The sequence below is a fragment of the Guillardia theta genome (assembly GCF_000315625.1).
Source record: "Guillardia theta CCMP2712 unplaced genomic scaffold GUITHscaffold_167, whole genome shotgun sequence".
Lineage (NCBI taxonomy): Eukaryota > Cryptophyceae > Pyrenomonadales > Geminigeraceae > Guillardia > Guillardia theta.
In genome coordinates this window covers 18,549-46,034 of record NW_005434509.1, presented here as the reverse complement: position 1 = coordinate 46,034, position 27,486 = coordinate 18,549, and the positions used below count along the sequence as shown (strand labels likewise).

The window sequence follows — 27,486 nt, the reverse complement described above, 5'->3', positions numbered from 1 at the left end:
TCCCCTCCCTCCCTCCCCTCCCTCCCTCTCTCCCTTCAACCTGCTGCCCTTCCTTCATTTCACTGTCCGCTTTCATCTCCTCCTTTGCTTGTCCATTGGACTTATTCCGCCCCCCCCCCATCCTTCTACTTCTTCGTGGAAACTTCGTTTCTTCGCATGATCGCCCTCAGGCTCACTTCGTCCATGATGGCGGCAGGGCCTCGCTACTTCATGAGAGCATACAGCCATCATGCCCAGAACCTCGACGCTATTCTAGGAGGGGATCTCAGCAGCGGCCCCATTGTGCGCATGGAAGAGCATGATACCAGCACCTCGTCGACCGTGCAGCACCAGATGTCATTGGAGGAGGCCAAGAAGAGAGACAAGGCGCATCTGCTAGCAGCAACAGAGAATTTCCTTGTGCAAACAAGCAGCAACTGGGCCCTTGAATTTACAACTTTGCGGTACCAGCAGGAGAGGCAAGCAGCTGCCACATCGCAAGAGGAGTCGCAGCAATGGACGCTTGCACTGCAGCTGGCATGCGGACCAACATGCATGCGGACATGATGGGAGTGCAGAAGGGTAAGGACTCAGGGTGTAGGAGTTTGGTCTTAGTGTTCTTTGATCTGCGTGTCTTGTTGAGACGGTGTAGAAGGTCATGCTGAGGATGAGATATGTGAACAGTGAGCAAATCAAATGATCTATTAAGAGAAACCTGAGGGTTGATCCAGTAATGAACTTGAGAAAATCGTGACTCACAAGATATCAGCTCAAGCTGAGTCGAAAGCAAGGATCTTATTTTCAAAAGAGTTGAAGAGCATGTACGGAGTGCGAGGAGGAGAGGGAGGGAGGGACGGAGGGAGGGAGGGAGGGACGGAGGGAGGGACAAGGAGGGAGAAATCGCAATTCGCAGACGAGCCTTGAAAGTAAGGCAAGTTAGGTTCTTCACCATATCAAGCCCAGAAAGGTAGAGTAACGCATGGAAATGTCAAAGCAAGACATTTGGCCGCTGATCCGCACTGATACATGTGCGGTCGCAACAACATCAACGAAAACGCAAGTGATCTTTACAAAATCTGATCTGATCATACACTAGCAAACTGTCAATTCTCATTAGATTCATCTCCGCTCTTGTGCAGCTCTCGACCTGAATCTGACATCCTCCTTTGCTACGAGGCTGTGACCTCACTTGCAAGTTGTCAAACGACTAAATGAAGATAAAGACTGAGAACCCCCAATGTGTTGTCAGTCACTCACACCTAAAACATCCACTCGTTCAAAGGTGAATTTTGAAATTCGAGTGGCCATCCACAAACTGCGAGAGGAAAAAGTCCCATTCCCATATCTGCAAAAGGTCCATGGACAAAGAACGCCTGTTGCCCAGTCCTTGCAAACACTAGTGCGCAAAAATAGTCAAATTTGGCGCACATTTGTGGATCGAGTTCCATCCGACGACTTGCAGACTGTGATGTGAGACGCAGCACATGGCTTCCACAAGAAGCGCGCTAAGATCCTGTTCGTACTGATTAAACAACATTTCCATCGTCTGCCAGATCACTGGCTTTGTTTCCTAGATTTTTCCTTTTGGCCACATCTTGGGCAGCCTTCCTGATATTTTGAGGGACGATCACTTTTCCACCGCGGCGAGGTACGATGGCGTTGGAAGCTTCATTCTGTGAGAAAGGTTCCTGAAATTCCCCCTGGCCTGGAGCCTGTGGCTTTCCAACGATCCTTTTTCCTCTCACAGGGTTTACAAATCCACCTCTGCCTCCACGACCTACGCCACGACCAGCCATAGGAACAGCACCGCTCCCTGTTGAAGTCATCGGACTAGTCTGTTCACTTGACAGGCTGGATGCATCTTGATGGAAAATCCTCTTTGGAGGCGGCGGCTTCCGAGGTGTCTGTTTGCTATCTCTGGAAAGCTTGGATTTATTCATGCTCCCCATGCCCCCGCTGCTCTTGTCATTGCCCTTCTCTTCATTGATTTCTTTGGCCTGTCTGCCACTGAGCGTGAATGAGGGAGCACTCCAAGTAGACGGAAGCTGTTCCGCGCTCCACTGTAAGGTAAGGTTCTGATCTAATCCAATCTCCGAAAACAAGGATGCCGGTGCAGCTTGGAGCAAGTGTGACGCATCAGACCAAACCTGTTCTTGGGTCAGCGGTTGTAGAAATGAAAATCCCATGGTGGAGGGTGCTTTGAACTGCCCAGCACTGAATGCTGCTTCGTAATTGCTCACTTTTTGGCTGAGGCCATCCCATCCAACACTCGTCGCGCTCCAACCTGCTGTCGTCTGCGTCCCCCAATCAGGCGTGGCTGTAGCATTGTATGAATTCGCAAGAAGATTTGAAGCTTGAGGAAACGCATCCTGTTTCTCTGAAGTTGGCCCTTCGTCGTCACCATCAAGGATGAAATCAGCAGTTCCTTTTGCGACCTCAGTGGCATCCTCTCTCCCATCGCCGAACATCGGTGCAAGATTCGGAGAAACAAGCTGTTCATTGCTGGGTGTTGACCAAGCCCCCGTGATGTTTGGTTGCGAGGACCAAGAAAGTGGCTCATACCCAGAATTCCACGATGGCATGCTACTGGCCGTCGAGATAACCACTGAGCTGTTCATCCATTCGCTAGTGATAGGCATAGTATCTGCATCGATCTCTTCTTTTGTAACAGGGGTTCGTTTCGTCTGAGTTTTTGGGGCTTTCTCAATGCCTGATCCTAAAGCGTAGCCATTCGTCAAATTGCTTGCCACTACTACCACCCACAACTTACCGTTCGAAGCAGCTTTCCTCTCTGTCGGCGTAGCGTTCGGTCGTTTCACGATTTGCACTTTTCCCTTAGATGGGACGGCCCGTGATGCATCCAGAGACAATAAACCATCAGATGCTTCAAAGTCGGGCTTTTTCACATTCTCCCTCTCTCTCTTCCTTCTTTCCTCTAATGCCTGTCTTTTCAACAACGCTCTGTCCGCATCTGTCTCCTTCTCTCTTGGCTTGTCTTTCTCTTTTCTGGATTTGTCGTGTCCCTCCTTCTCATTGACTGTCTTCTTACCAAAACCAGAAGCTTCATCTTCCGACACCAACCTGATTGACCACATCGTCAAAAAATATGTACAATTATCTGGCATTGCGATACCTATCTTTCTTAGGGTCGTACAATTTGCGCGGACCCTTAACCTCATTCGGACGGTCTCGACTCCAAGCAGAGTATTGTGCATGAGATGGCAGCTTTTCTGCATCTTCAAGTACATCACCGCCACTCAAATCCAACTCTTCTCTTTCTCGGTCGGGCAAGTTTTGTTCACACGCTTGAAACATGCCGATAGTCTGATCAATACGTGCCCATGGATTAGGTCTCACCGGCAATTCCTGTTCAGCCACCTTGTTCGGAACAGAGGATAAGAGCTCCATCTGTTGACTACGTTGGAATTGTTCCGCTCGATCATCCTCCTCTTGCAACTTTCTTGCCTCCACATCGCGTTCCTGCCTCCTTCGTTCCAGCTCTGCCAATCGCGCTTCAGCAGCAGCTTTCCGTTCAGCTTCAATTCTCTCTTCTTCCTGTTGACGGCGGATTTTAGCAGCTTCTACCGATTGTCTCATGTACTGATTTTGGCTGAAAGCGTTCTCGTTCTCTAACGCCGGAACCTGTACCTGAATCCTACTGTCTTCGTCCATTTTCCATGGCATTTCTTTGCTGCGATCATCTTCTTGCCATCTCCGAGGCGGGATGCGGTCGTCAGAGAGCCTGTCCGGTCTGTCTAGATCTCGTCTATCGTAGCCCCTCTCGAACTCTCTCCTTCTGTAATCTTCTCTTTGCTCCAGATACTTCTTCCTCGCATCCTCCTGCACGCTCCGTTGGAACTCGGCTTCTCTCCTCCTGCGCTCTTCTTCTTCTTGGGCCCTCTTTTCACGCTCCATCGCCTCAATGTCTGCCATACGCTGCTGCTGGATCAATTCCTCTTGCATGCGCTCAAGTTCCAACTGTTCTGACTTGTCAGCATGCGATGCCAGAGCCGCGAAAACAACTCACCTGTTTTTTCTTTGCAAGGATTCTAGCCTCTTCTCTGGGATCAGATAAAGAACTTTGATATTTAAGAGTATTGGGTGGAGCTTCACTAGTTTTGATTACGATTGGCTTGTTGAAATCCATTTCGTCCTCGTCAGCTTCACCCCATTCTTTCCCTGCCTTTTCGGACCTTGGAGCATCCAAAAGGTCTTCTTTCCGACCTTGGAAAGAAGACCGCGCAGGGGAATCATCACGGTTCCATGTATCATCCACCTTGTTAGTTGTCGTGCTGGTTTCACGGCCCTGTGAAGACGAAAACTCTCCCAGGGCAGGGAAATCTGATGTCCGAATGGACTCATCTCTCACACTTGTGCGCGCTGGCCAACCACTTGTGGCAGAGGGCGGCAACTGAGATTGAGGAGCCAAAGCAGGCTTTTGACTTATAGATCCTGCTGGTGCGGTCGTGGGGCGAAACCCTGTTCCGGTGGTGGTAGGCTTTTGCGTTCCTGCACCCCAGGAACCACCTGAAACAAGCTGGATGTTTGGGTCAAATCCATTGTTCTCTTTCCTTCTACTTGGTAGATTTATCGGTTTAGGAATAACCAAAGTCTGAAACATCATAAGTCACAGCAAGAAATATGATTGGCCATACCGTTCCCGGCTTCTTAGCGTCCGGCTTTTTGAAACCTGGTCTCCCTTGCATAAAAGTCAATGCTTTGAAGTTATCAAACAACAATGCAACTACCAGAAGCATGCATGGATGTCATCACCCATGCATAGCAAAAGGGGTTAGGCCAGCTTGATCAGATGATTTGAAAACTACTGCAAACGTACAACGTCATTCCAAAAATATGAAACGATCAAATCGCAGAATGCAGGCAGCTTTTTGTTAATGACTTTGGAATCAAGTTGTAGAGATCAACGAGACGCTTGTGCATGAGATACGCATCCTTGTCATTTGAACGTGGAGAAGGCACGAAAGGAGGTGAAAAGTGGAAGCTGCGGACCCATGGCAAAAGGGGCTATTCAACCCATCTTTCACTTGTAATCCTCACTCAGACATCTAAAGGTATAATCGATTGACTAACGAATCTGGGTTCAACTCTGAGGCCTATTACTCTTCATCGCGAGTGTTGAGGGAGTAGTATCATGCAACCTCATTTCTTCTTTCAATCAGTCTCAATGTGCAAATCCACAGTAGTCACTGTGCTCACATACATAGTTTCCATTCGCATCAGCCCTCCCAAACCTGCAATCATCCAACTCTATCTAGCCTTCTTTCGCTCACTTTCACCGTCTTTCATTTCTATGATTTAGCACTGTCACAAATCCTAGACGCTCCCTGTTTCTCGCCTTCCTTCTTGTTCAACCATGCAATAATTTCCTGACATTTTTCCAGTATCTCTTTTTCTGAAAAAAAATCAAGAAAACACCATTCCTCACTTCTCGCGACTTCTCGGGTATCAGTCCAAACCCATTTTCTTCATCCATGTCTCGCACCTCCCGTCCTCCCGTCCTAGCTTACAAGCGTTCTCCTCTGTTTGTCTTCCTTGCAGCCTCGTCATTATTACTGCTCTGCGTTTCTCTCTTCTTCCAGCCTCAGCCGCCACCCCCTGCTCCCGCTTCCCAGCCCTGCTAGCCGCCATCGTCCGCGGCCGGCGCGCTTCTGGGGGACAGCCAATGGCTGGGGTGACCAAATTACATGTGGGTAGGGGTATTGATGATGTGGGTAGGGGTCATGACCAGACCAACACATTCTTTAGGGTAGTTGAAATTCATTATATACCGGATAGGAAGAAGATCAGGATGTAAGGGTATGGAAGTGCTCAGGAGAAGAGAAGGGGGTGAGGGGTACTTGAATCACCGTGACATACCAGGTATCGAAGAAAGGGCCAGGGTATGCAGTACTAGGAAGGGTGGCAGCCTGCTCTGACCTCCACCACCGGTACTATCCTCTAGATTTTAGGTGGAATGACCGAACGTGTGGTAGTGAGAAATAGTCGACTACCCCTGGTAGGATCAGAATGCCTACCATCCAAGGGTAGGGGTAGTCATCACCACCCTTGACAAAAAGTGACTAAAAAAGTACTACCCGGCTTGCCGGGACCGGGGCCCGCCGGCCGGCGGCACTCAGTGCTACCGCATGCCGTAGTACGGTCCGACCCTCAAGTCTGGATGCTTGCCAGTGGATTCAAGTTCACATCCTAGCATACAGTCTATCTCTCATGTGCTCCTCAATTCTGGTGTCAAGTCGTGTGCATTAAACTCGGTCTTGAGCAAAAACGGCAGTGTCTTGTTACAACTAAGGTCGATGTGACGACCGTACGGTGACTCATCTGCAGTGCCGCTGTGACTCTGGCATAGTACAACTTGGCAAGTCTAACAAACTTGTGCTCCGTCGCTTATGAGCCTCGATTACATGCTCAATCATCATGCCATGTTGATCTTATGTTTGGTTAGTTATATTGTTTTTCTGGAGTTTTTTCTTTCTGTGTGAGTCAAGCCTTACACATTCTCTTCTCTTCAATCTCTCATCCCAGCCACAACTTCAGTGTTTGACTGATCTTCGAATAGGAAAAATAAGCCTTTCCCAGCCAGATTGGTCGGTCGAATTTCTGACTCGAACTCGGTGAAGAAAATATCTGACTCGAACAGCTCATCGTCACAACTTCAGTGTTTGACATACTGGGTTGATCTTCGAATGGGAACTTCGGAAAAACAAGCCTTTCCCAGCCAGATTGGTGGGTCGAATATCTGTTCGAGTCAGATATTTTCTTGAGTTCGAGTCAAGCCTTTCAAGGAGTCCCAGCCAGATTGGGCCGAAATTGGCCGAGTCGGTCGAACTAGTATCTGTTCGAGTCAGATATTTTCTTGAGTTCGATCAAGAAAATAAGAATTCATATTTTCTTGATCTTTGAGTAGGATCAAATGGAACTCCCAGGAGATCTGGCGAAAGTTTCATGTTGTCATGGAGCTAGGCTGTGGCATGCCGCGGTGACTGCCAACTGGACTGAGCTACTTCTGGATCGGCGAACAAGGTACAACTGCACAACAATCTTCAAATGCCTTGAAACGGATGTTCCAATCTCGCGGCAGCAATCTCTGGTCACAAGTTCTTTACGGTTCAAAATTTATCTTTTGGTCTTCAAATGCTGGCGAGCAACTTCTCTCTTCAACTTCTTCTCTCTTATCTTCTCTCTCCTCAGACACTCTTATCTTATCCTCTACTAGTGACTATGATCTCTCTTCATTGCATCATGGGCCGCTCGCTATGCATCTCCCTTATCTCTGTACTGCACATCTAATAACCCTGCATGAAAATCTTCTTCAGAATGGACAATCCTTGAATGGTTATTGCCCACTCAGCATATCTGTGAACTTGATGCAGACAGTCTTATCGTATTTCGCCAGGCTTCGAACTCTCCGAGGCTCAGCGGCTGACATTCTCTTGTTTGTGTGACTTTCTGACCGTCGTCCGATCGCGGTAACGTACTACTGTTTCAGGCTCGGGGGGAGGATGGATCGTATGCCAGCCGTGCCAGTCAGCCGATAGCGCCGAGTTAACAAAAACTCCGGCCCTGTAAAAGGGGGCAATCATACCGTGTAGTGCACGCCTTCCTAGCCGTCTTGCTAAGGTCTCCTCATGTCTGGATGCTTGGATTTCACATCCTAGCATACAGTCTATCTCTCTCCGTGCTCCTCAATTCTGGTTTCGTGTGCACTGATTAAACTCGGTCTTGAGCAAAAACTGTGTTGTTAGTACCTTGAACTAAGGTCGATGTGATATCTGCCGCTGTGACTTTGGCATGCCGGACACACTGGCACCGGGACTGAGCCGATAATCCCGGGCCCGGGGGCCGGGCCCGGGCCGGCCCGTGGCACCGTCGGCAGTGGGCCGGCGCCGCGGGGGCCGCCGGGTGGGCCTGCCCCTCAGCCCTGCCAGTGGTTGCAGTTCGTTTGAACGTGAATGTGGACGGTGTGCCGGTGAGTACTACTGTGCGGTACTACCGTAACTTGACTTCGTCCTTTGTGATCTTACTCGACTATGATCCTGTGTCGTCCTGAGTGTAGCGCTGCATTCCCGGAGTCCCGGCCCGAGTCCGAGTCTCGGCCCTGAGGCTTCAATCCGACAGTGACTCCCAGTCACAGTGTAGCGTCCCGTACAACAATGGCATGGGCGCGGCGGGCCCTTTACTCAAAGTTAAGTTAAAGATCAGTACGAGGACAATCAGGAGAGTCGAGGAGGCTTGACCCTGACACTGTCGCACAGGCCACACGGCGAGAAGAGAAAACTTCGGAAAGCGAGAACCAAACCCAATCCTGCCGACTGCTCAGTGTCCCCCAAACTTAACTGCCATGATACCTTCACTTAACGGCGCGCAGGACAAGTCCCCCGCGCGGCCATGCCAGCGATGTCGCGGTGGCCGCCGCCGGGCAGTGACACATGACTCTGTGATGCGACTCCGGCGAGTCAGTGAATCAGGATCATGCTGTTCAACTTGCCAAGCTAGTCAGCATGACTTGCCAAGCTAGTCAGCATGACTCCTCCTCGTCGTCTCCTCGTACCGTCCTCCTCGTCATCTCCTCGTACCGTCCTCCTCGTCATCTCCTCGTACCGTCCTCCTCGTCATCTCCTCGTACCGTCCTCCTCGTCATCACCTCGTACCTGCCTCCTTGTCATCTCCTCGTACTGTCCTCCTTGGCATCTCCTCGTACCGTCCTCCTCGTCATCTCCTCGCACCTTCGTCCTTGGCATCTCCTCGTACCGTCCTCCTTGGCATCTCCTCGTGCCTTCCTCCTCGTCATCTCCTCGTACCGTCCTCCTCGTCATCACCTCGTACCTGCCTCCTCGTCATCTCCTCGTACCTGCCTCCTTGGCATCTCCTCGTACCGTCCTCCTCGTCATCTCCTCGCACCTTAGTCCTTGGCATCTCCTCGTACCGTCCTCCTTGTCATCTCCTCGTACCGTCCTCCTCGCCATCTCCTCGTACCTGCCTCCTCGTCATCTCCTCGTACCTGCCTCCTTGGCATCTCCTCGTACCGTCCTCCTTGGCATCTCCTCGTACCGTCCTCCTTGTCATCTCCTCGTACCTTCCTCCTGGTCATCACCTCGTAGCGTCCTTCTTCGCATCTCCTCGTACCGTCCTCCTTGTTATCGTTTGTAAGCTCTGCCAGTGCCGTGCCACCGGTTGTGATGTGACGCAGACTGGTTTAGGTGGTACCACGGCAAAGCTATGATAATCGAGGCGCGATTCGGAAATGGTACCATCGTACCTTTAGCAGTTGGTATACCTGCTCATGATCGGCGTCGTGTCTCGTTGGCAATTGACTGACATGCACTTGTACGGTGTCCAGGGATCCGAGTTTGCATCTTGGAAGCAAGATGGAACTTGGATTGGTGGTGAAACGGCAGAGAACACAGCATTCATGTGGAGGCAGCTGAATACCACCTCTGTGGGTAAATGGCTATCGAAGGACAGCGGGAAGTTGACAGTTATCACGGATCGAGGAACAGCGATTCTGAAGGGTTTACTCGATACCATGCCTCACGTTGATGTTGTCTTTTGTGCATTTCATATCATTGCGAATATCAACAAGCATTGTAAAGGTGATTTGCCGATACATTCGTGTTCTGGATTCGGCCTAACACCTGCCCTCCTTTCAGCGAATGGTGCTCCAGTCCTCCAGAAGACCGGAAGTCGTACGAACCCAGCTACAGAACCCATGTTTTGGGCAGCTCAGGTATCAGACCTGACAGGAACCCTCCAGTACTGGTGTTGTCAAGCTACTTCTTCCAGTTGTGGAAGGCAGACAAGGTAACCACATGGGTAAGCTTCCGGGATCGACGGTTGTCTGACTGTGTTGTGTCTCCCATCAGATGCAAGTGTTGAATCGATGGAATCAATCCATCGATTTCAGCAAATTATGTCCTATGCCCAGCATATACTGCTTCAGATACTCCTTGGTCCCAGCTGATTTATCCCATCACGCAGGCAAGTTGAATTATCATAGCTACTGGACCAGTTCTGAAGGTCCCTTGGCAGATTCCACGACAAACGGACAGCACATCATGCGGTGTTGTCATATGTGCTATGGCGGATTGCATAGTTACAAATGAGGAACTGAACTGTTTCGAACAAAGGGTATTACGCAGTATATACGGCAGTCAATACCCAGATAATTAATATTGGCACATAGTAATACAATATGAACGGGATGACATGTTCACCACACCAATCACTGATTCTCCATACGTATCGTCGGAATGTCACCCGTTCCTATGTGTACTGATAAGTTAGCATCATTTTGAAGGAGGACGAGGAGAGGAATGTTTCACCAGGATGAAGAAAAAGGCATCACAAGGAGGAAAGTGGAAAGGGGCCGAGAAGGAGAAAGTCATGAGGGGATGACGAGGAGGAAGGCACGAGGAGATGCCAAGGAGGACGGTACGAGGAGATGCCAAGGAGGACGGTACGAGGAGATGACGAGGAGGACGCTACGAGGTGATGACAAGGAGGCAGGTACGAGGAGATGACGAGGAGGACGGTACGAGGTGATGACAAGGAGGCAGGTACGAGGTGATGACGAGGAGGCAGGTACGAGGAGATGACGAGGAGGACGGTACGAGGAGATGCCAAGGAGGACGGTACGAGGAGACGACGAGGAGGACGGTACGAGGTGATGACAAGGAGGCAGGTACGAGGGGATGACAAGGAGGCAGGTACGAGGGGATGACGAGGAGGAAGGCACTAGCTAGGGGGATGACACAGACTCGGGCCTAGGGAGGGTACGAGGGGAAAAGGGGGTGGTGGTGATGTCGGAAGACCGGTGTAATTGACTGTATCTGAAAGGTAATATGGGGGAGGGGGGTACTGGCATAGCATTGTATGGGGGAAGGGTGGTGGCGGTATGTGACGAACACCGGTGTGTTTGACTGATAGACTGCAAGTAGGGGTAGGGTGGACCACCGACCCCGACATGTGACACTAGGGTAGGGGATAGTACCGGTATTTTTGATACCGAGTCCTGGTTATGAAGGGGGTAGCCGCTATGGGCCTTGAGGGGTGGGTCTTGGGGAGGGGTACGAACGGGAGGTTTAAAGGGGGGTGGAGGGGTGGGGTAAAGTTACAAAATGGAAAGTTGAAAGTTTGAAAGTTGATTTTGATTGGAAAATGATTGCAAAAGTATACGGTTACGACCGTTATGGATACGTGTAACGGTCGAAAACGGGGAGTTTTGATTTGAAAATGATTATAGTTTCAAAAAGTTGAACGGAAAATGATTACTGCAAACTTTTGTTGATCGGAAAATGATTACTCCAAAAATTTGTTGACTGGAAATTGATGATTGCCCCATGCTGACTGACCGCCCGGCCGGCGTCAGGCTACCGCATCGTCCGGGAGCCGGGACCGTACCTGTATGTCTCCCAGGAACAGGGGGTAGGGGGTGGTGACTACGGTAGTACCCCACTGGCACGGGTGATTGTACCAATTTTACACCCTCTTGTTCCTGTTTGAATACCTATATCAGTGGTGGGTACCCCATCTTAAAAGACCACCCCCACCTACGTCGAATTACTACCCGGGTAGTACCTTGGTAAAAAGAAGGCAACGGGTCATGGCAGGATGAGGTGAGCGATGAAGATGTAAGACGTTGGAGAAGCGAGAGAGGAGGAGAGGAGAGGAACAGAGAAGCGAGTAAGAGAAGATGAGCGTAAATGTAGAGCAGAGCATCAGGCAGACGAGAAGGCAACAAGGAATGCAAGTGTAGCGTTGGAACATTCAATACAGGAGGAACTTAACAACAGAACGAGCAAAAGGGAGCGATCAAGGGAGCACAGACAGATGCAAGAAGTGTGATATGGGTGAATGAGGATATGAGCATCGAGAGCCGTGAAGAAGATCGAAAGGAACGAGCCTTTAACGCATAGGAATCAGGATCTAGGATGTTACAGGGAAGGTAGGAGGGCAGTGAGAAGATTCGCCAAAAGAAGAAAAAGACAACCAAGAGTGGATACATCAGTCAACTGGGAGGAAACAAGATCATTCCTCCGCGTCTGATAATCAGAGGAGTCTCATGCTGTGATCTATGTCTTACCCAAACAAGTAGGGGAGCGAATTCAGAAGACGACGATGAGCTGGCGGAGCTACCGCCACCTAGCAGACCCAGAGGTAGTCTTGTAGCAGAAGACGCGGCTTCTAAAGGCTGGGCAGATGATTTGCTCAATCAACATCGCTCGTCTATCAGGTCGAGCTTCAACACTACAAAAGCGCAGGTGTTGTCCCCTCAGGCCTCTCGCACAGGCAGCTGACTGTTGTCATCTCCTGCTCAGCTCAAAGTGCAAGGAAATGCAGAAATCATCAAGTTCGATAAATGTGCAGAAGACAGAGAGCGTCTGAAAACAGCGATGAAGAAGATCTTTCTATTTGTAAGATGATAAAACGCTCCTGAGTGCCAGCCCACTGACAGTCTTGGAAGGCTCATCTGGAGGGAGAGCCGTTGGAGAAGGTCTTGTCTGCCCGCCTTCCTTTACTCATGCTGAAACTGCAGAAGGTTGTCGACGCCTTCGAGCCATTGTCGGTCAAGGCTGGAACCAAAATCATCGAGCAAGGGGACACAGTGAACGTGCAGAAGTTGTATCTGATCGCCTCAGGGGTGTGCGCATGCTCGATCAAACGAGACGGCAAGGAGAGTGTTGTGCACGTTGCGAGGTATGCCAAGAAGTCCTGATAGCCATCTCAGACTGTGTCGTCCTTGTTGACAGAGACTTGGAATGCATCGGAGAGCTTGCGCTCATGTATAATTGCCCTCGAGCCGCCACCGTCGTTGCGACTGAGGACTCAAAGTTGTTCGCACTGGATCGCGAGACTTTTCAGTACATCGTCCATGTGCTCTCGCCAACTTTGCATGTCACATTGTGAAATTTTCCTTGCCAGTCTTCTTTCGCGAGGAAACGGCAACTCTATCACGAATTCATGCAGCGCGTGCCCGCTCTATCTGGTTTAAGTCGCGACCAGCGAAACAAGATATCTGATGGTGAAGGAGAATGCTGCAAGTTTGGCCAGTCACAGTCGTGGCACAGTTTTGAAGACAGTGTTCTACAAGGATGGTGAGGATATCATCACGGAAGGTGACCCCAACGCCGACACATTCTACTTCCTCTTTGAGGTGATGTCACGCTGTAGAGGATCGCATCCTGACACATACCTAGGGCAAGGCAATAGCGAGCAAAGAAAGCGAGGGGATGCTCAAGGAGTACAATCCGGGCGACTGCTTTGGTTTCCTTGCTGGACGATTTGGTTGCGCGATTGAACCAATGTAGGGGAACTTGCGCTTCTAATGGACCAGCCTCGCGCTGCGACTGTCAGAGCAGACGGTCCCTGCACCTGTGTCTGCATCGACAGAGCATCGTTCACGCGACTGCTAGGCCGTGAGATGACGGTCTGAGCCGTTTGCCCAGCTGAATCGTTTCTTCTGCTTGCAGCGTATCAAGATTTGATGGACAACTTGCGCCGTAGTAGCCTGGACCGCATCCCCTCGGGTTTTACCAGGGGCGCCACAAGCGACAGATCGTCTCCGGCAAGTGATCGTTCCCCTTTTCCTCCCGCCTGTTCCCTCCATCCCCCATCCCCCACCCCTCTCCCGCTGCCTCTGCCTTCCACTTTTTAGAATCGTCTGATAGACGCGCAGCCGCAGGCACAGCTAGAGCTGATCAAGGTCAAGGCTGAGTTGGCAGCTGTCCGGTGACTTGTTGGCGCTGGAGCAGTAACGAGGCTCATGCGGTTTACAGTGCGGAAATGGACCGCAAGATAGCAGAGGAGAGGGAGAAAGCAGAGAAGGAAATCATGAGAGTGAGTCTCCAAACCAACGTCATTGTTTCTAAGGTCCTTTCCTGCAGATCAAGGCTTTGCACGATGCAGAGATTCAGAAGCTACGAAGCTCGACCACTCAGACTATGCCGACTAGCGCAGACAACACGTCAAGCATTTGTGTCATAAGTTGAAAGAACAAGGAGTCGAGCTAACATATCATGTACTGAGTCACACAGATGGCGCTGACGTCATCTCAAGCGATTCTAAGTCGCCTACGAGGACACCCGGCTTCCTTAAGAGCGTCACAAACCAAAGTCTCTGATGAGATTGCGAATTTCCGTCGCGCCTTCCCGCCAATCAACAGGCTTGACTTCCATGATAGTGCATCTGGGAAAGGGGTCAGCATTCGTCGGCTCCGATCGTCATCTGCTTACTTGACTCGCGTCTCATCCTGCCATGTCTCTGCTTTTGCTCGAACCTTATTTAGTGCCATTTCAAATTTTGCATACCAACAAAAAGAAAATGAACCTTGAGGACGTATGGCTTGAAGACAGATGCTTGCCAAGTTGCCTCGTAGTCAGGATTCATGCTGTCCTTAAGCTCCTGCTTGAAACTTAGGCGACATAAACCGCTGCTTTCAAGTTACTAAAACCTGCAATTCGTCGGCTGTCTTACCCAGGAGAGCTATGCCTTGATCATTGAAAGCTGAGAACCAATGTGACCCAGTAAAATCACTGCAGGATAAATTCATGACGTAACGGCGTTCGCATCTATATCTCTGATCAGTTGAGGCCCAAGAAACTTGCAGATCACCTTTCAATCGTCTGCTGTGTGCTCTCATCGAACCACGAGTCCCCATGGGCGATGACCTATCATGCTTATCAGTAGTGTTTCGAAAGTGAAATTCAGCTGTATAAACCACCTTTTTCTTCGTTTCTGGATTAGCAGGATAATTCCAAGTTCCATCATGCTTGAAGTAAGTCACCCAGGCTCTTAGCTATAGTATATTGTGAGTAGCAGAAGTCAGGACTTTCACTGGAAATACCGTAAAATAATCTGGTTTTTCAGCATTGCCCAAGTTTTCCCCCTTGATCTGTGATATTGTCTTGCGACTGTCTTTAGATCCTGAACTCATGGATCCACCCACAGCCTGAAAGACAGCAGATTTTCCATGACAGTCATACCATCCCTTCAGCAAATGTGCTTCTTGCAAGTCAGGGTTCATCTCGATCTATCAAAGTCAGCTAAGATTCAGGCTCCAGAAAACAAAAACATACCATGGAGCTACGCGTTGTGCTCAAACTTCGCCCATTGAAGTCAGAGACGCGCACACCCTTGATGGCAATAACAGGGTTTGACATGTCATTTTCTGTAACAACATCCTTATGATCGTCCCATAATGTCAATTTGATGGTTTTCCCTCCAGTATCCAACAACGACACATCACGTTTTGCGATCTGATCATCAAATCATTCAAATAGACATAAAACAGTACGTCTCTTACTTGATTGCCAGCATTTGAGCCAGATTTCACAGTCACAGAACCCAAAGGTTGAACATCGTGAACCACGGCCAATACATCGACGATTGATTGTGGTTCAGTATTTTCTATTTCCTCGATTTTCCTGAAATTGTATGAAACCTTTGGTGCTTCACTATCTGCTACGATATCAAAGGTACTGTCCCGATTAAATGTAATTTCGTATTCGCTTGAAGTTGTGTTGAACTTCCGATTTGCTTGTTTGATTGTTCCTCCTCGAATTTTGTACACCTGAGAAACAAATCTTAGGACTACAAAGGACTCGAGAATGAGTGTGGACCTTGTTTGCTTGTAGGTGCGGAAACCACTTGTCTGCATCGTCGTTGAAGAAGGTGCCTCGAATGTCTCCCGTATGATCCATGATATCTATGTTGAAAAGGCGACCTTCACCTTTCGCATTTTTATAGCTGCGCATCGCTAAATAATCGATATTAGTTCCTCAGCATCACAGGATGTATATCGATTACCACTTTTTACAACAATGCGCCCTTGAAGAGACCAATTGTTCAAGAAAGGATGAATCGAGTCCACAGGGAAACAAGGAGCACCAGCATTATCTCGTTCAATCACACCTTTGGTCATAGTATTTCTAAACGCATGGTCAGAGGAGCCTGATTGCTTCATACCATCCCCAGCAAATTGATTCATGGAAGTGCCCATTCCATAGCTTATTGGACCTTGTCCAGCATAAGGACCGCTATAGCCCATGGGTTGCGATTTGAAGCTATTACGCTCATGCTCTTGAACTGGATTCGAATTGAACACTACTTGATTATTGTTGGGAAAGCCAGTGCTGCTATTTACAAAGGAATTTCCTGTTTTCACCTAACAAATCGCCTTAGAGCTGGCCTTTACACGAAGGTGAATTGATGCAATTACCGCGTAGGGATTTGCCGACTCGTTGCTCGCTCTTTCCATTCTGTTCGGCATGTCGTTCTGATTCTGAAATGAATTTGAACCCATTGCATTGACGAAGTCTCCCTGAGATCGTTCACTCTTCACGTTTGCTTGAGTAAATTGTCTTTGCCGGTCATAATTATTCTCAGGAGGCGGATTGACAGCAGATTGATTCTTTGATCCCACTGAAGTTGGAGCCGTCGAGTATGAAGGAGCTGCTGAACTTGGCATCGCATTTTGAGGAGCCTGGTATTTCGACCACAACATGTCAGATTTTCAGAGCAGTCGATGCCAGATTGAACCTTGCTTTGTTGACCAGATGGGTCACCAGCAGAATCAATGCTGACTGGTTTGCCAATCATCTGCGCCATTGGAGGACCCTTCACCTGTCAAAAGAGTTAAACGATCATCTTCCTCCCCAAATTTAGGACATTACTTCGATACTCAGAATTATGACGATTCTCCTACTCTGCACCACATTACAAATACAATCTTTTATTTCAACGATGCAGAATTTGTCCAACTGCATTCAAGTCGTTCAGGTATCATGGAATTTCAAGGTAGCTGTACCTCCTTTGCATTTACAATCCCATTGAGTTGTGTAGCAAGCATTGCCTGACAGAAAAACGACGTATCTGATATAACCAAGCGATAGCGCTCTCCACTTGTTCCTGTCGCATAAAGCTCAGTACAACAGAAACAGCGAGTTGTAGTGTATGCACCGTTGTTTGTTCCAATCTTCTTGATATCAATAACCTGAAAGAACATGTCAGCATGAAGCTTGCCAGAACTTCCTGGAAAAGTGGACCTGTACAACATAGCTCTTGCCGGTATCAGCAGAGCCAGTGTTGTTCCAATAAATCTCCCTCACTGCTCCCTGAGTTATGTTTGCAGCCATCTGATGAAACCCAGTTAGGATCTTAAAACATTCATCGACTAATCCAAACTATATATGTCTCATATCAAATCAGAATCTCAATGCATTTTCACTTTGCAGGCTAAATTGTTTGCTTTTAGTTCCCATGGCTGTGCCCCGAAAACATTCTTTTCAAGAAAAGCATGATTTATGCCTCCAAGCCCTATTCTTTCTCCATGATGTTCCTTATTTCATCCTTCTCATCGTCTTCGTAATTGAATCTTCTCTTTTCCCTCCTCTTCTCGCCTTCATCTATCTCCCGTTTGTTCCCCTGCATCCTTGTCTGAATTTCATCGTTTTGGCGCCTTTTTTTCCACCACTCCGCCAAGCTGTCGTGTTACCGAAGGGAGGTGGGGTATATAAATGAGTACTAGGGGTAGTACAAATTTTATACCTCCAGCTTCATTCCAAGGGGGTGGGGGTTATCAAAAGGAGGGTACAGACACAGAGGGGGTTCGTGGGAGGGCTGATAGAATAGTAGGGGATGGCCCGCGCTCAGTTCGTCCTTCTTTTCTCCATGGCCAAGTCGCTGGGCGGTTCAAGGAGCGCAGTGGCTTCATGCTCCTCCCGACCCGGCAGTCTGTCCCTTCCTAGCCGGATGCCTTCCTTTCTTGCTCTCGTTCCTGCAGCGTCTTCTTTCCTCCTTCCTGTACCCACGTCTCATCCCATGCTCGTCAGACGCACCTTGTGCTGCCCGGCGCATCTTTGTCGGGGGCATGAAAGCCTCTACTCCTTGTCCAGCAGGCTCATTGCACGTCGATCCTCCTTTCCTCTTATTCGGCATGGTGATTTTAGCCGTTTGACTTCATTTATTGAGGCTTTTGTTTTGGAAGGAATGACGCGAAGCATCATGAAGAAAGTCTGCGCCAGCCAAGGTAGGGTGAAGATTCGAATGCTTCAAGTCATGATATCTTCTGATTGACATCGCAGTCATTGAGGATACCAACAAAGATATCAACCAAGTAAATGTTCTTCATCCAGATGCAGGCGAGCTTTGCACGAGCATATCACTTACATCCATGCTCTAACTATTTCTCCGACAGGGGCCTATGGATCGTTGGCAACTATCACATGGAGGAAAGCATGGCGAGCGCTATGGATACAATCCGTCCTTTGTTTCCTAGCTTGCATGTTTCTTTCATTCTCGTATGTGATCCAGTGGAACATCAAGCTAAGGACGCTTGTGTCCCAGTCAGAGCTACTTCTCGGCATCGTAAGCTCGGGCTTAGCCTTTTCCTTCTTGTCCATTGTCCTCTTGCTTGTTCAGATGCTCTGGACGTGGGGGTATACCCGTGCAGCCGTGAAGCTCAGCTTTGTTTCGGGAGAGATGCAGCTTTCTGCATCAAGGAAGGAGGAGGAGAGAAAAAGCGAGACTTCTCCTTTTGAACTCTGCAGGAATCTCCGACACTCTCTGGAGATTGGGACAGGTGGGTGGGAGGATGGAGGGTGGGAGGAGGAGAAGGATTCAGCAATATCAAAGAGATTGTGGGGAGGAAGAAGGATGGAAAAAAAGATGAAGGACGATGAAGACAAGTAAGGAGGGACGAGGGAGGGTAGGAAACTTGCAGGAGATTGATTGGTAAGAGGGAGAGTATGAAACTGAAAAGATTTGCAGGATTGGGGCTGGTTGGGATTTTTCTTTCATCTGCAGGGATAATGAAGGTGATGAAGAGTGTGGAGGAGCTTGTAAGAAGGGAAGGAGGAAAGGGACAAGAAAAATAGAAGAAAAGCGTCATGACGCAGGCAGAGAGGAGGGAGGAGTAATCATATCTGGTATGGTAAAGGAGGCGATAGATAGAGGGAGAAGAAAGAAGGATAATGACAGGACGGATGGAATGGAATGAGAAGTCAAGAGGTTGGAAGGATGGACGTCAGAAAGGGAAGGCTCAAGAACGCAGTCAGGAGAGAGAACGAATGGAGATATGCGTGGATTGCCCACTTCTGAGTGGATGAGCAGATAGTTGGATCTGTTGCTTTCTTCATGATCAGACAACGGGGTTTCAACGTCCTGTTTTGGGCAAACAATCCTCCTGTGATGCTGCAGGTACGAAGATGTGAAATTCATGAATGTTCTGATAATACATCTTTATGGTGTTTCTTTTCAGCTAATGTTGTGAGTTGTATTCTATCTTACCTATTTGTTTATTTGTGCACATTCGGCTCATTTTATTGATTTCCTGTTAGGCCCGAGATGTTTTTCTCAGTAATTGCAACATCGTTTTGTTAGTTGCTCACACAGCAGGTCTTCTCTGCATGCATTCGTTGAAGAGAAAGCTACCGTGAAGGAAGGGAAGGAAAGACAGAGGGAAGACGCTGCGGTTTTTGTCAATTTTGAGCCCATTTACGAGAGGAGGGGGAATCGGATAGTGAGGAATAATTCGAAAAAGTTTGTATTCTAGATAATTTGTTCAAAAGATTTGTTTTCCTCACTGTGCTTGCACTTTGCCTGGGCATTACCATGACTTCTTTTCTCCTGCAATTTGTTTGCCCGGGGTACCATGATACTCAACAAGGTTATCGATTGTCGGATCCCTTGAAATGCCTGTCCTGATGCTTGAAATTCATCAGGTTCTGAGCAAAATTGGTGGAAGCAATAACTTCCAGCTAACGTGATTTTTGTTGTCATTTCGATTGTGCCTGATACAATGTAAAGGACAGCAATCTACGACATTTTGAGTAGACCACAACGGCAAAACTAATCCCAGGTCATGACTAGATCAGTCTCAAGTCAATCTATGCTTCTATTTCCCGCAATACGAATGCATAAAGGGTACTTGAAAACACATTTTATTTTGGATCACAATGCCGAAGAATTGGTATTTCTCGCAAAACACATTATTTGAGCGCTTGTAGAATCCTTAAAAGAAACAGGGGAAGCAAGCAGCCATGAGCTGACAAGAAAGTTATCGCATGAGACTTGCAAGGTTTGTTTCAACTGCCCATCATCCATACTACAAAAAAAACCCGAAATGACAGGATAGATGCTGAGTTCAAGGCCGAGGGGGCTGATGATGCCCTTTTTCTCCTATGCTCACATATAGGGAAACCACCACGAGGTCGGGCAGGTTCCAGGGATGCATCGGAGTCGGCATCTCAACCTGGGGTGGGTCACCATGAAAGGGAAAGATGGGGGTAGGGGGGTTATGACGGACCGTAGATATGACTGTAGATTGGGTAGGTATTCTGAGGGGGGTCAGATGAGAATAATGGGGGGTGATACTCTCTGAGGTATCCGAGGAGCATGTCAAGGTGAAGTATTCTATAAGTCGTACAATAGAAAACTTTGAGGACCCACGTGTAATGCACTCAGGGTTGACGGGAGGAGGGGGAGAAAAATTTGATCATGGGGTGATGACAATCAACCGTTAGAGGCAAGGGGGTCATGACTCCAATCGACGCGCGTCACTTCGAAAATCGCAGCTGTGCAATGGCGCAACATCAGTGCTAGGAGGGCATCTCTGGCTTCTGAGCAGCGTCGAGACGGATCCTGCTACCAGCCTACAACTGGTCACGATCTTCTTGCACAGCCTGATGATGTTCACAACAAATGAGAGAAATACCCGACTCCGCAGGTCTGGAGGATGTGCAATTTGCATTATTTTCATTTTCGTCTTCGTGAAGGCAACTGAGGTCAGTTTCACGCCACATGTATCATTTGTGTATCGTATGTCTTGTGTCATGTCATATGCATCATGCATGATGTATCATGTCATATACAGCATGCAGCATGCAGCATTAAGCATGTAACTCGTGGTGTGTTATATAATGTGTGCGGTGTTGTACCATTGATCTTTCCGCAATGCTCCACTGAATTTCCACAAATGTTCAAGACAATTGTATTCTCATTTGGCGTAGACTGAGGCTGTATATGCCAGTGACTTTTGTGGAAGCATGAATTGTTGTGATCCTCGGTAACTAGCTGCTTTCCTTAGGCGATTGACAGACCCTCAAAGCATGACTATCATACTACCTCCCTTTCATCCTCAAAACAAGGAAAAGGAAGGCTCGTGTCTTTGATGGGCCTCGACGGCATTACTTCTGCTGACCAGTCTCCTACACTTCCCGTTCAATACTTGAAGGAAGAAAAAGAGCTGAACATTGACGTTGAGAGTGCCAAGGAGAAACTTGACAAAACCAACACTGAGGAGGCGAGGATTGAGCAGGCTGAATCTCAGTTTTCGAACTTCATTCACGAGGAAGTGTCTTCGATCGAGTCAGACGTGAAGACGATAAATCTCAAGGACACCGACGAGATTGACAGTATCGTTCCCTTGATCGGAGCTCCAGGACCTCCAGGGTTGAATGGAGCCAATGGGCATGATGGAGATGAAGGGCTTGTTGGCCCGCAAGGCTCGAAAGGAGCTCCTGGACCTCAAGGGATAGCCGGTGAGATCGGACCTCCTGGACCTCGAGGAAGGGCTGGCCCCGATGGCAACATTGGAGTGAGCGGTCGTCTAGGTAACGATGCACTTGAGATGAGTGAAAGGTTCTTATATTTCATGAAGGTCCGCCTGGTATTGCAGGAATTGCAGGCATTCGAGGCCCTGAGGGGCCTCCAGGAAACAAGGAAAAATGGGTTGCGTCCAAGTATGACTGCCCTGCGGCATCTACCGATACCATGCGGCTTGTGGACTGCAGCAGCAGAGGTTGCCGTCTAGAGGTTTTGTTCGAAGACGAGTGGGGCTCTGTCTGCAGCAAAGGAATGGACGCAGAAAGTGCTGACAGCATTTGTTCTATGTTTGGTTTCGAGGACCTTGCAGCTTTGAATCCCAAGAAAGGCGGAGGCTCTGGAATGGTATGGCTTTCCAACGTTGACTGTGAGGGGACAGAAGGGGACGTTGGTGACTGCAAGCACAGTCAGTGGGGAGCTAATGACTGTGCTCATGGTGATGATGTCGGCATTTGCTGCTATGGAGCTGCTAGAGGCCTCAAGGGGACGAGGCGTGGACCAAGCTACTTTCCTCGATGTCCTTCGACAGAAACACCTGGCGCTGAAGAGGAAATGGAAGAGGCAAAGTCAGGAGTAGCAGAGACTGACAGTTTCACATCAAAGACCAAGGTAAGACTTGTCGACTGCTCTCGCTTCGCTTGTCGTTTGGAAGTTCTGCACGAGGGCGTCTGGGGTACAGTTTGTGACAAAGACTTTGGAAGTGAATCAGCCAACGCCATTTGCAAGTCTCTTGGTTTTGCTGAGGGCGGTGTGAGCAAGACCAAATGTTCCTTGCAGACCAAATATGGAGGCTGCAAAGCAAACTCCGAGGATACTTCTCCCATATGGTTGTCAGATGTCCAGTGCATCGGGTTCGAGCGAGACATCATCGGTTGTCATCGCTCCGAATGGGGAGATACACAATGCACTCATGACGATGACATCGGCGTCTGCTGTAGGGGTACCGCTGGCACCATTCCAAAGCCTCCCCCTCCAAAGGGAGGCGTACTTGATTGGAAACCAGGCACCTCCATCGATGCTCGTAAAGGTGGGACCGCACTGGAAGAGCCGTGGGGGAAAGGAAAAGCTAGCTCAGAGGATGGTTATCATTTCGCCAATGGTGCAGGTCTTGCAGCAGACCCTGGCAGAAGCATGAACCCCTTCCAGTACTCCATCCTCCTTGATGTGCGCTTCGACCAAGTTGACGGGTAAGGCTCTGAGTGCGCTGAAGGTATGTGGCTGATGCTGATTACACCTCAGAGATGTCAAGATTCTCGACTCCCAGGGGTGGGACACGAGCGGGCTCTACTTGCGCGGATCCAACATCATGCTCTATCCCAACTGTGGGATAAAGTGCATCGAGCCGATTCTGCCAGAAGTCTGGTACAAGATCATGTTGACCCGCAGCAAAGATGGGACTGTACAATTGTTTCTCAACGGAAATCTGTGAGTCCAGCTGTTGATGTGTCATTCCTTAATGTTTGTGTTTAGATGTGGATCAGGCAAGCCTGACATCGCTGACAACTTTGCGCTTAATCCCCACGATGTCAACTTTTTCCATGGCAATTCTAATAGTGCTCCGCAAGGAGATCTGAAGCAAGTTAAGATGATGAATAAGACTCTTTCAGTGGATGAGGCGCGAGAAGCAGCCAAGTGCGTCGAACTTCCCAAAGCAACTGCGTGTGATAACACAGTTTCCATGACCGTCAGCGCTCCTCGTACTGTCTACTCTCATGTTCTCAATGGCGATGAGCCGGGCGAAGGAAATGGCAGAGGAAAGCTCACTTCTGAGGCAGCTTGGTGTTCGGGTACAAAGAAAGTTGGGGCATACATGCAGATGGATACAGGTTCAGTGCAAACCATCGTCGGGGTTGTTGTGCGAGGGAAAAAGGACGCAGAGTCGTGGGTCACCGGCTTCAAAGTTCAAGTTTCAGACGATGGACAGGCGTGGCAAGATGGTTTCTGCGGGAAGTACTTTACAGCAAACAATGACAGGAACACCAAAGTGAAGCAGATGTTCCCATTTCCTGTTGATGCTCGATATATCCGCATAATCCCGTGGAGCTTCAAAGGGTCGATGTGCATGCGAGCAGGCTTGATAGTCTGTGAGAAGCCTTGCATTAATGGGGAACTTGACTTTCATTTCAAGGAAGAGTTCTCCTCTTCAACCTTTGGCCCTTCTCTTGACCCTGTTTGGGGGGAAGGGACTTTCATAGGTAACCAGGGTCCCTATCAGTTCTCTGGTGGGAAGGGACTCAAACTAGACCGGAGCTCATGTGTTACGGGACATGTATGGACCATGCTTATCACGGCTAGTCTTGATACAACAACCGGCTGGCAACGAATCATCAATTCGAAGGGTTGGGGTGACAGTGGAGTATTTGTGAATGACCAGTATCAGCTCTACCCCAGCTCCTTGAATATTCAGTGCATTGAACACATTCTACCCAACGTTGTGTACACTTTTGGCATTTCCCGCAGTGCCCAGGGCGAGATCAAATTGTATCTCAACGGCGAAGTTTGTGCCAAGGGAACACCGGGAATCAACAACAATTTTGATTTGGATCCTCAAGAGGTGGAGTTCTTCCACGATGAATCTGATGCCAAGCTGGCAGGGAAAGTGAGTCGAATCCATCTATGGAAGCAGCTGCTAAGCGACAAAGAGATCGCAATGTTGTGCAACTGTCGGCTCCCTGAGCCTGGTGCGAAGTGTGACAACACCATCACATTTGTTCCCCTCAATGAAATGATAACCTACTCGTCAGTGTGGTCCAAAGATAAGCCAGGAGTTGGGCATGGACGAGGAAGGCTCAACTCGAAGCAGGCATGGAGCGCAGCCGAGAACAAGCCCGGAGAGTTTATGGTCCTTGATACAGGAAGCATCCAGAGCATCTCCGGGGTCATAACGCAAGGAAGACACGATGAAGATCAGTGGGTCACGTCCTTCAAGGTTCTTGTGAGTGCTGATGGCATTCAGTGGGACGATGTGCATTGTGGCAGAATCTTCAAAGGCAACAGTGACAGAGACACCAAGGTGAAAACAGTTTTCGACTACCCTGCTCGAGGGCGATACGTCATGATCGAGCCGCAAACTTTCGACAAGCACATGTCAATGAGAGCTGGCGTCTTGCTTTGTGAGCGACCGTGTGAAGGAGGAGAGCTAGACTATAGGTTCGCCATGTCTTTCATGTCTGACACCAAGGGTCCCTCACTAAACCCACGCTGGGGGGAGGGCACATTCGAAGGGCCTGAAGGGCCTTACATCTTCCGTCAAGGCAAAGGCTTCAGGTTGGAGCAGTCGCGCTGTCTTGTGGGGAAAGCGTACAGTGTGATCATGGAGGTATCGCTGGAGGAGACGCAAGGATGGGTGAGGCTGCTGTCCTCTGATGGATGGGATGATAACGGTCTTTATGTCAACGAACAACTCCAGCTGTTCCCCAAGACGTCCAACGTCCGTTGTTCGGAGGTCATCCGCCCAGATCAGATGTACAAGATTGGAATGACTCGTAGTGCTACTGGCGAAATCTCACTGTTCCTTCATGGAGCCAAGTGTGCAAGTGGCGAACCATTGTTCAGCGACAAATTCGAGCTGAGCAGTAACTGGATGGACTTCTTCCATGACGATGGAGCCGAAGACAGCGCAGGATCTATCAAGAGGTTGAGACTGTTTGACAAAGAGCTGTCGGAAGTCGAGATGGCAACTTATTGCGGATGTACCCTTGCAAAGTTTGGAAAACCTTGTTCTCAGTACATCATCATGGCACCTCCTGACTATAGTTACAGCTACTCAAGTGTTTTCGACAATGACAACATAGGTGTGGGCCATGGTAGGGGAAGACTGCGATCGCCGCAGGGATGGAGCGCAAAGGGTAAAAACATCGGTGAGTGGATGCAGATCGATGGAGGAGAGGTGCAGAGCATAGCAGGCGTTGTGGTGCAAGGGAGACATGACATGGACCAGCGAGTGACATTGTTTGATGTTGAAATCAGTGATGACGGGCAAAAGTGGGTGGAGGTCGAGTGCGGAAGAATCTTCGACGGCAACTCCGACAGGGACACCAAGGTCTTCGCTGTGTTTACTAGTCCTGTCCTAGGACGCTTTGTTAGGATTTATCCCCTCGACTGGCAGGGCCACATGTCGATGCGAGCTGCACTTCTTCTTTGCGAACGTCCGTGTGAGGGAGGAGAGCTCAATTATGCTTTCCGAGACAATTTGATCTCTTCCACCAAGGGTCCCAGCTTGAAGACACCGTGGGGTGAGGGGTCATTTGACGAGCTGAGAGGCTATCACTTCACGGAGGGTATGGGGTTGTCGCTGTCGCAGAGCAGCTGCCTCAAGGACAAGTCGTACACCATCTACCTCAAAGTTCAACTGGACCAGGTCTCGGGTTGGCAGAAGCTCATCGGAGCTGACGCATGGGGTGACTCTGGCTTCTACGTCAATGAGTTCTTTCAAAGCTTCCCGGTGGCTTCGGGAGTGAAGTGCGACGAGAGGATCCGGCCAGGCGTCACCTATCAGTTCGTGGTCACCAGAGACGCAGACGCGGAGGTCCGAGCATACGTCAACGGATGGCTCTGTGAAGCCGGGAGCCCGCCATATGAGGACGGATATCAGCTGGAAGAGTCAGGAATATGGTTTTTCCATGACGCCAGCAGCAAGGATGCCTCAGGGTACGTGAGGAGCTTAAAGCTGTGGGACCGCGCGCTCTCCAACGAGGCTGTGCTTGCCGAATGTGCCTGTGCTCCTCCAGCCCCTGGAGCTCCTTGCGACCACCATGTGCTGCTGAACCCTCCTGACCTGCAAATCGCCTACTCGTCGATCTATCAGGGATCAGACGTGGGCACGGGCAACGCTCAGGGTCGACTCAACTCGGCCTATGGTTGGATTCCCAAAGATTCCAAATCCGACAAGGAGTTCTTGACGATCGACACTGGCGAGATTCGCAGCATCGTTGGAGTCGTGACTCAGGGTTGCAGAACGTCATCGCAATGGGTCACGTCCCTGCAAGTGGAGGTGAGTGAAGACGGACGGAAGTTCTTTCCGGTTGAGTGCGGTCGGACTTGGGATGCCAACGAGGACTCAAACTCTAAAGTCAAAATCATCTTTGCCCCTGTCAAGGGCAGATTCGTCCGTATCCTGCCTAAGACATGGGAAGGCAAGATCACGCTCCGAGCTGCAGTCCTGGTCTGCGAGCGACCCTGTGAGGACGGCGTGCTTGACTATGAGTTCAAGGGGACTCTGCTCTCCAGCACCAGGGGCCCCGGGCTGGTGGCTGCATGGGGGGATGGAACATTTGGTGAGGACGAGGACGGGTACAAATTGAGCAAGGAAGAGGGACTATCTCTAGCAGTTGGCCGCTGCATCAAGAGTAGCGCTTATACCATCTACATCAAAGCCTTGCTTGACAAGACCTCTGGTTATCGAAGAATTCTCAGCTCCGATGGCTGGGACGACAAAGGGATCTACGTAAACAACTACTTCATGACATATCCGCCTACATCTGGCCTCAAGTGCAACGAAGCAATCAAGCCTGGTCGCTGGTATCAGTTTGTGATCACAAGGACAGAGGAAGGAATGATGAGTTTATACCTCAACGGATACCCCTGCGAATCCGGCAAGCCTCCATATGCTGACAGCTACAAGCTGAATCTCGATGAGATCGCCTTCTTCCATGACGAGGCGTCTGAGAATACAGGCGGAGAAGTCGCAAAGATTAAGATATGGGACAGAACTCTGGACAACAAGGAAGTGATGGATGAGTGTAAGTGTTACCTGCCCCCGCGAGGATCCCCATGCGACGCCTTCATCGTGCTTAACGCCATGTACGATCAGGTCAAGTACTCGTCGGTGAAGAGCTCCTCCGCCATGGGAACTGGAAACGCCCGAGGAAGGCTGAATTCGCCTGGGTC

At 49.4% G+C, this 27,486-nt stretch overlaps 8 protein-coding genes across 8 annotated transcripts; 5 read left to right on the top strand and 3 right to left on the bottom strand.

Annotated features, from left to right (window-relative positions):
* Nucleotides 1-156: 156 nt before the first annotated feature.
* On the top strand, nucleotides 157-546 carry GUITHDRAFT_120011 (hypothetical protein; the record flags this gene model as incomplete). The annotated part of the gene is made up of 1 exon (XM_005820717.1): nucleotides 157-546. The coding sequence occupies one exon, from the start codon at nucleotides 157-159 to the stop codon at nucleotides 544-546; it is 390 nt and encodes a 129-aa protein (XP_005820774.1).
* A 483-nt stretch (nucleotides 547-1,029) lies between these two features.
* On the bottom strand, nucleotides 1,030-1,813 carry GUITHDRAFT_155934 (hypothetical protein). Its single transcript, XM_005820716.1, has one exon. It carries the CDS (start codon nucleotides 1,803-1,805, stop codon nucleotides 1,506-1,508), a length of 300 nt encoding a protein of 99 aa, XP_005820773.1. The 5' UTR covers nucleotides 1,806-1,813; the 3' UTR covers nucleotides 1,030-1,505.
* Nucleotides 1,814-12,753: 10,940 nt separating this feature from the next.
* Nucleotides 12,754-13,411, top strand: GUITHDRAFT_58624 (hypothetical protein; the record flags this gene model as incomplete). Its single annotated transcript, XM_005820715.1, has 5 exons — nucleotides 12,754-12,870; nucleotides 12,919-13,018; nucleotides 13,065-13,150; nucleotides 13,194-13,260; nucleotides 13,305-13,411. Coding segments are annotated over 5 exons (477 nt in total), but the record flags the coding sequence as incomplete, so codon positions are not given.
* A 587-nt stretch (nucleotides 13,412-13,998) lies between these two features.
* Nucleotides 13,999-17,129, bottom strand: RPA1 (replication protein A1, 70kDa; the record flags this gene model as incomplete). Its single annotated transcript, XM_005820714.1, has 17 exons — nucleotides 13,999-14,181; nucleotides 14,229-14,272; nucleotides 14,323-14,397; nucleotides 14,447-14,564; nucleotides 14,608-14,663; nucleotides 14,717-14,791; nucleotides 14,840-15,025; nucleotides 15,072-15,251; nucleotides 15,299-15,565; nucleotides 15,615-15,724; nucleotides 15,907-16,159; nucleotides 16,214-16,477; nucleotides 16,534-16,617; nucleotides 16,668-16,754; nucleotides 16,802-16,902; nucleotides 16,954-16,987; nucleotides 17,040-17,129. The coding sequence occupies 17 exons, from the start codon at nucleotides 17,127-17,129 to the stop codon at nucleotides 14,097-14,099; spliced, it is 2,109 nt and encodes a 702-aa protein (XP_005820771.1). The 3' UTR covers nucleotides 13,999-14,096.
* An 867-nt stretch (nucleotides 17,130-17,996) lies between these two features.
* Nucleotides 17,997-19,527, bottom strand: GUITHDRAFT_155932 (hypothetical protein). The gene is made up of 6 exons (XM_005820713.1): nucleotides 19,332-19,527; nucleotides 19,105-19,191; nucleotides 18,763-18,809; nucleotides 18,191-18,574; nucleotides 18,078-18,134; nucleotides 17,997-18,022 (listed from the first exon to the last, which is right to left on the bottom strand). Exon 4 carries the CDS (start codon nucleotides 18,393-18,395, stop codon nucleotides 18,195-18,197), a length of 201 nt encoding a protein of 66 aa, XP_005820770.1. The 5' UTR covers nucleotides 18,396-18,574; nucleotides 18,763-18,809; nucleotides 19,105-19,191; nucleotides 19,332-19,527; the 3' UTR covers nucleotides 17,997-18,022; nucleotides 18,078-18,134; nucleotides 18,191-18,194.
* A 2,220-nt stretch (nucleotides 19,528-21,747) lies between these two features.
* GUITHDRAFT_81115 (hypothetical protein) lies at nucleotides 21,748-22,788 on the top strand (the record flags this gene model as incomplete). Its single annotated transcript, XM_005820712.1, has 2 exons — nucleotides 21,748-22,090; nucleotides 22,169-22,788. Coding segments are annotated over 2 exons (963 nt in total), but the record flags the coding sequence as incomplete, so codon positions are not given.
* A 1,585-nt stretch (nucleotides 22,789-24,373) lies between these two features.
* GUITHDRAFT_44529 (hypothetical protein) lies at nucleotides 24,374-24,694 on the top strand (the record flags this gene model as incomplete). Its single annotated transcript, XM_005820711.1, has 1 exon — nucleotides 24,374-24,694. A coding segment is annotated over one exon (321 nt), but the record flags the coding sequence as incomplete, so codon positions are not given.
* Nucleotides 24,695-25,333: 639 nt separating this feature from the next.
* GUITHDRAFT_81119 (hypothetical protein) lies at nucleotides 25,334-25,738 on the top strand (the record flags this gene model as incomplete). The annotated part of the gene is made up of 1 exon (XM_005820710.1): nucleotides 25,334-25,738. A coding segment is annotated over one exon (405 nt), but the record flags the coding sequence as incomplete, so codon positions are not given.
* Between the last annotated feature and the right edge of the window lie 1,748 nt (nucleotides 25,739-27,486).

Coding starts and splice junctions, on each gene's coding strand:
- GUITHDRAFT_155934 (XM_005820716.1), bottom strand. CDS start 1,805: ATGACTTCAACAGGGAGCGGTGCTGTTCCTATGGCTGGTCGTGGCGTA.
- GUITHDRAFT_155932 (XM_005820713.1), bottom strand. CDS start 18,395: ATGGACAAGAAGGAAAAGGCTAAGCCCGAGCTTACGATGCCGAGAAGT.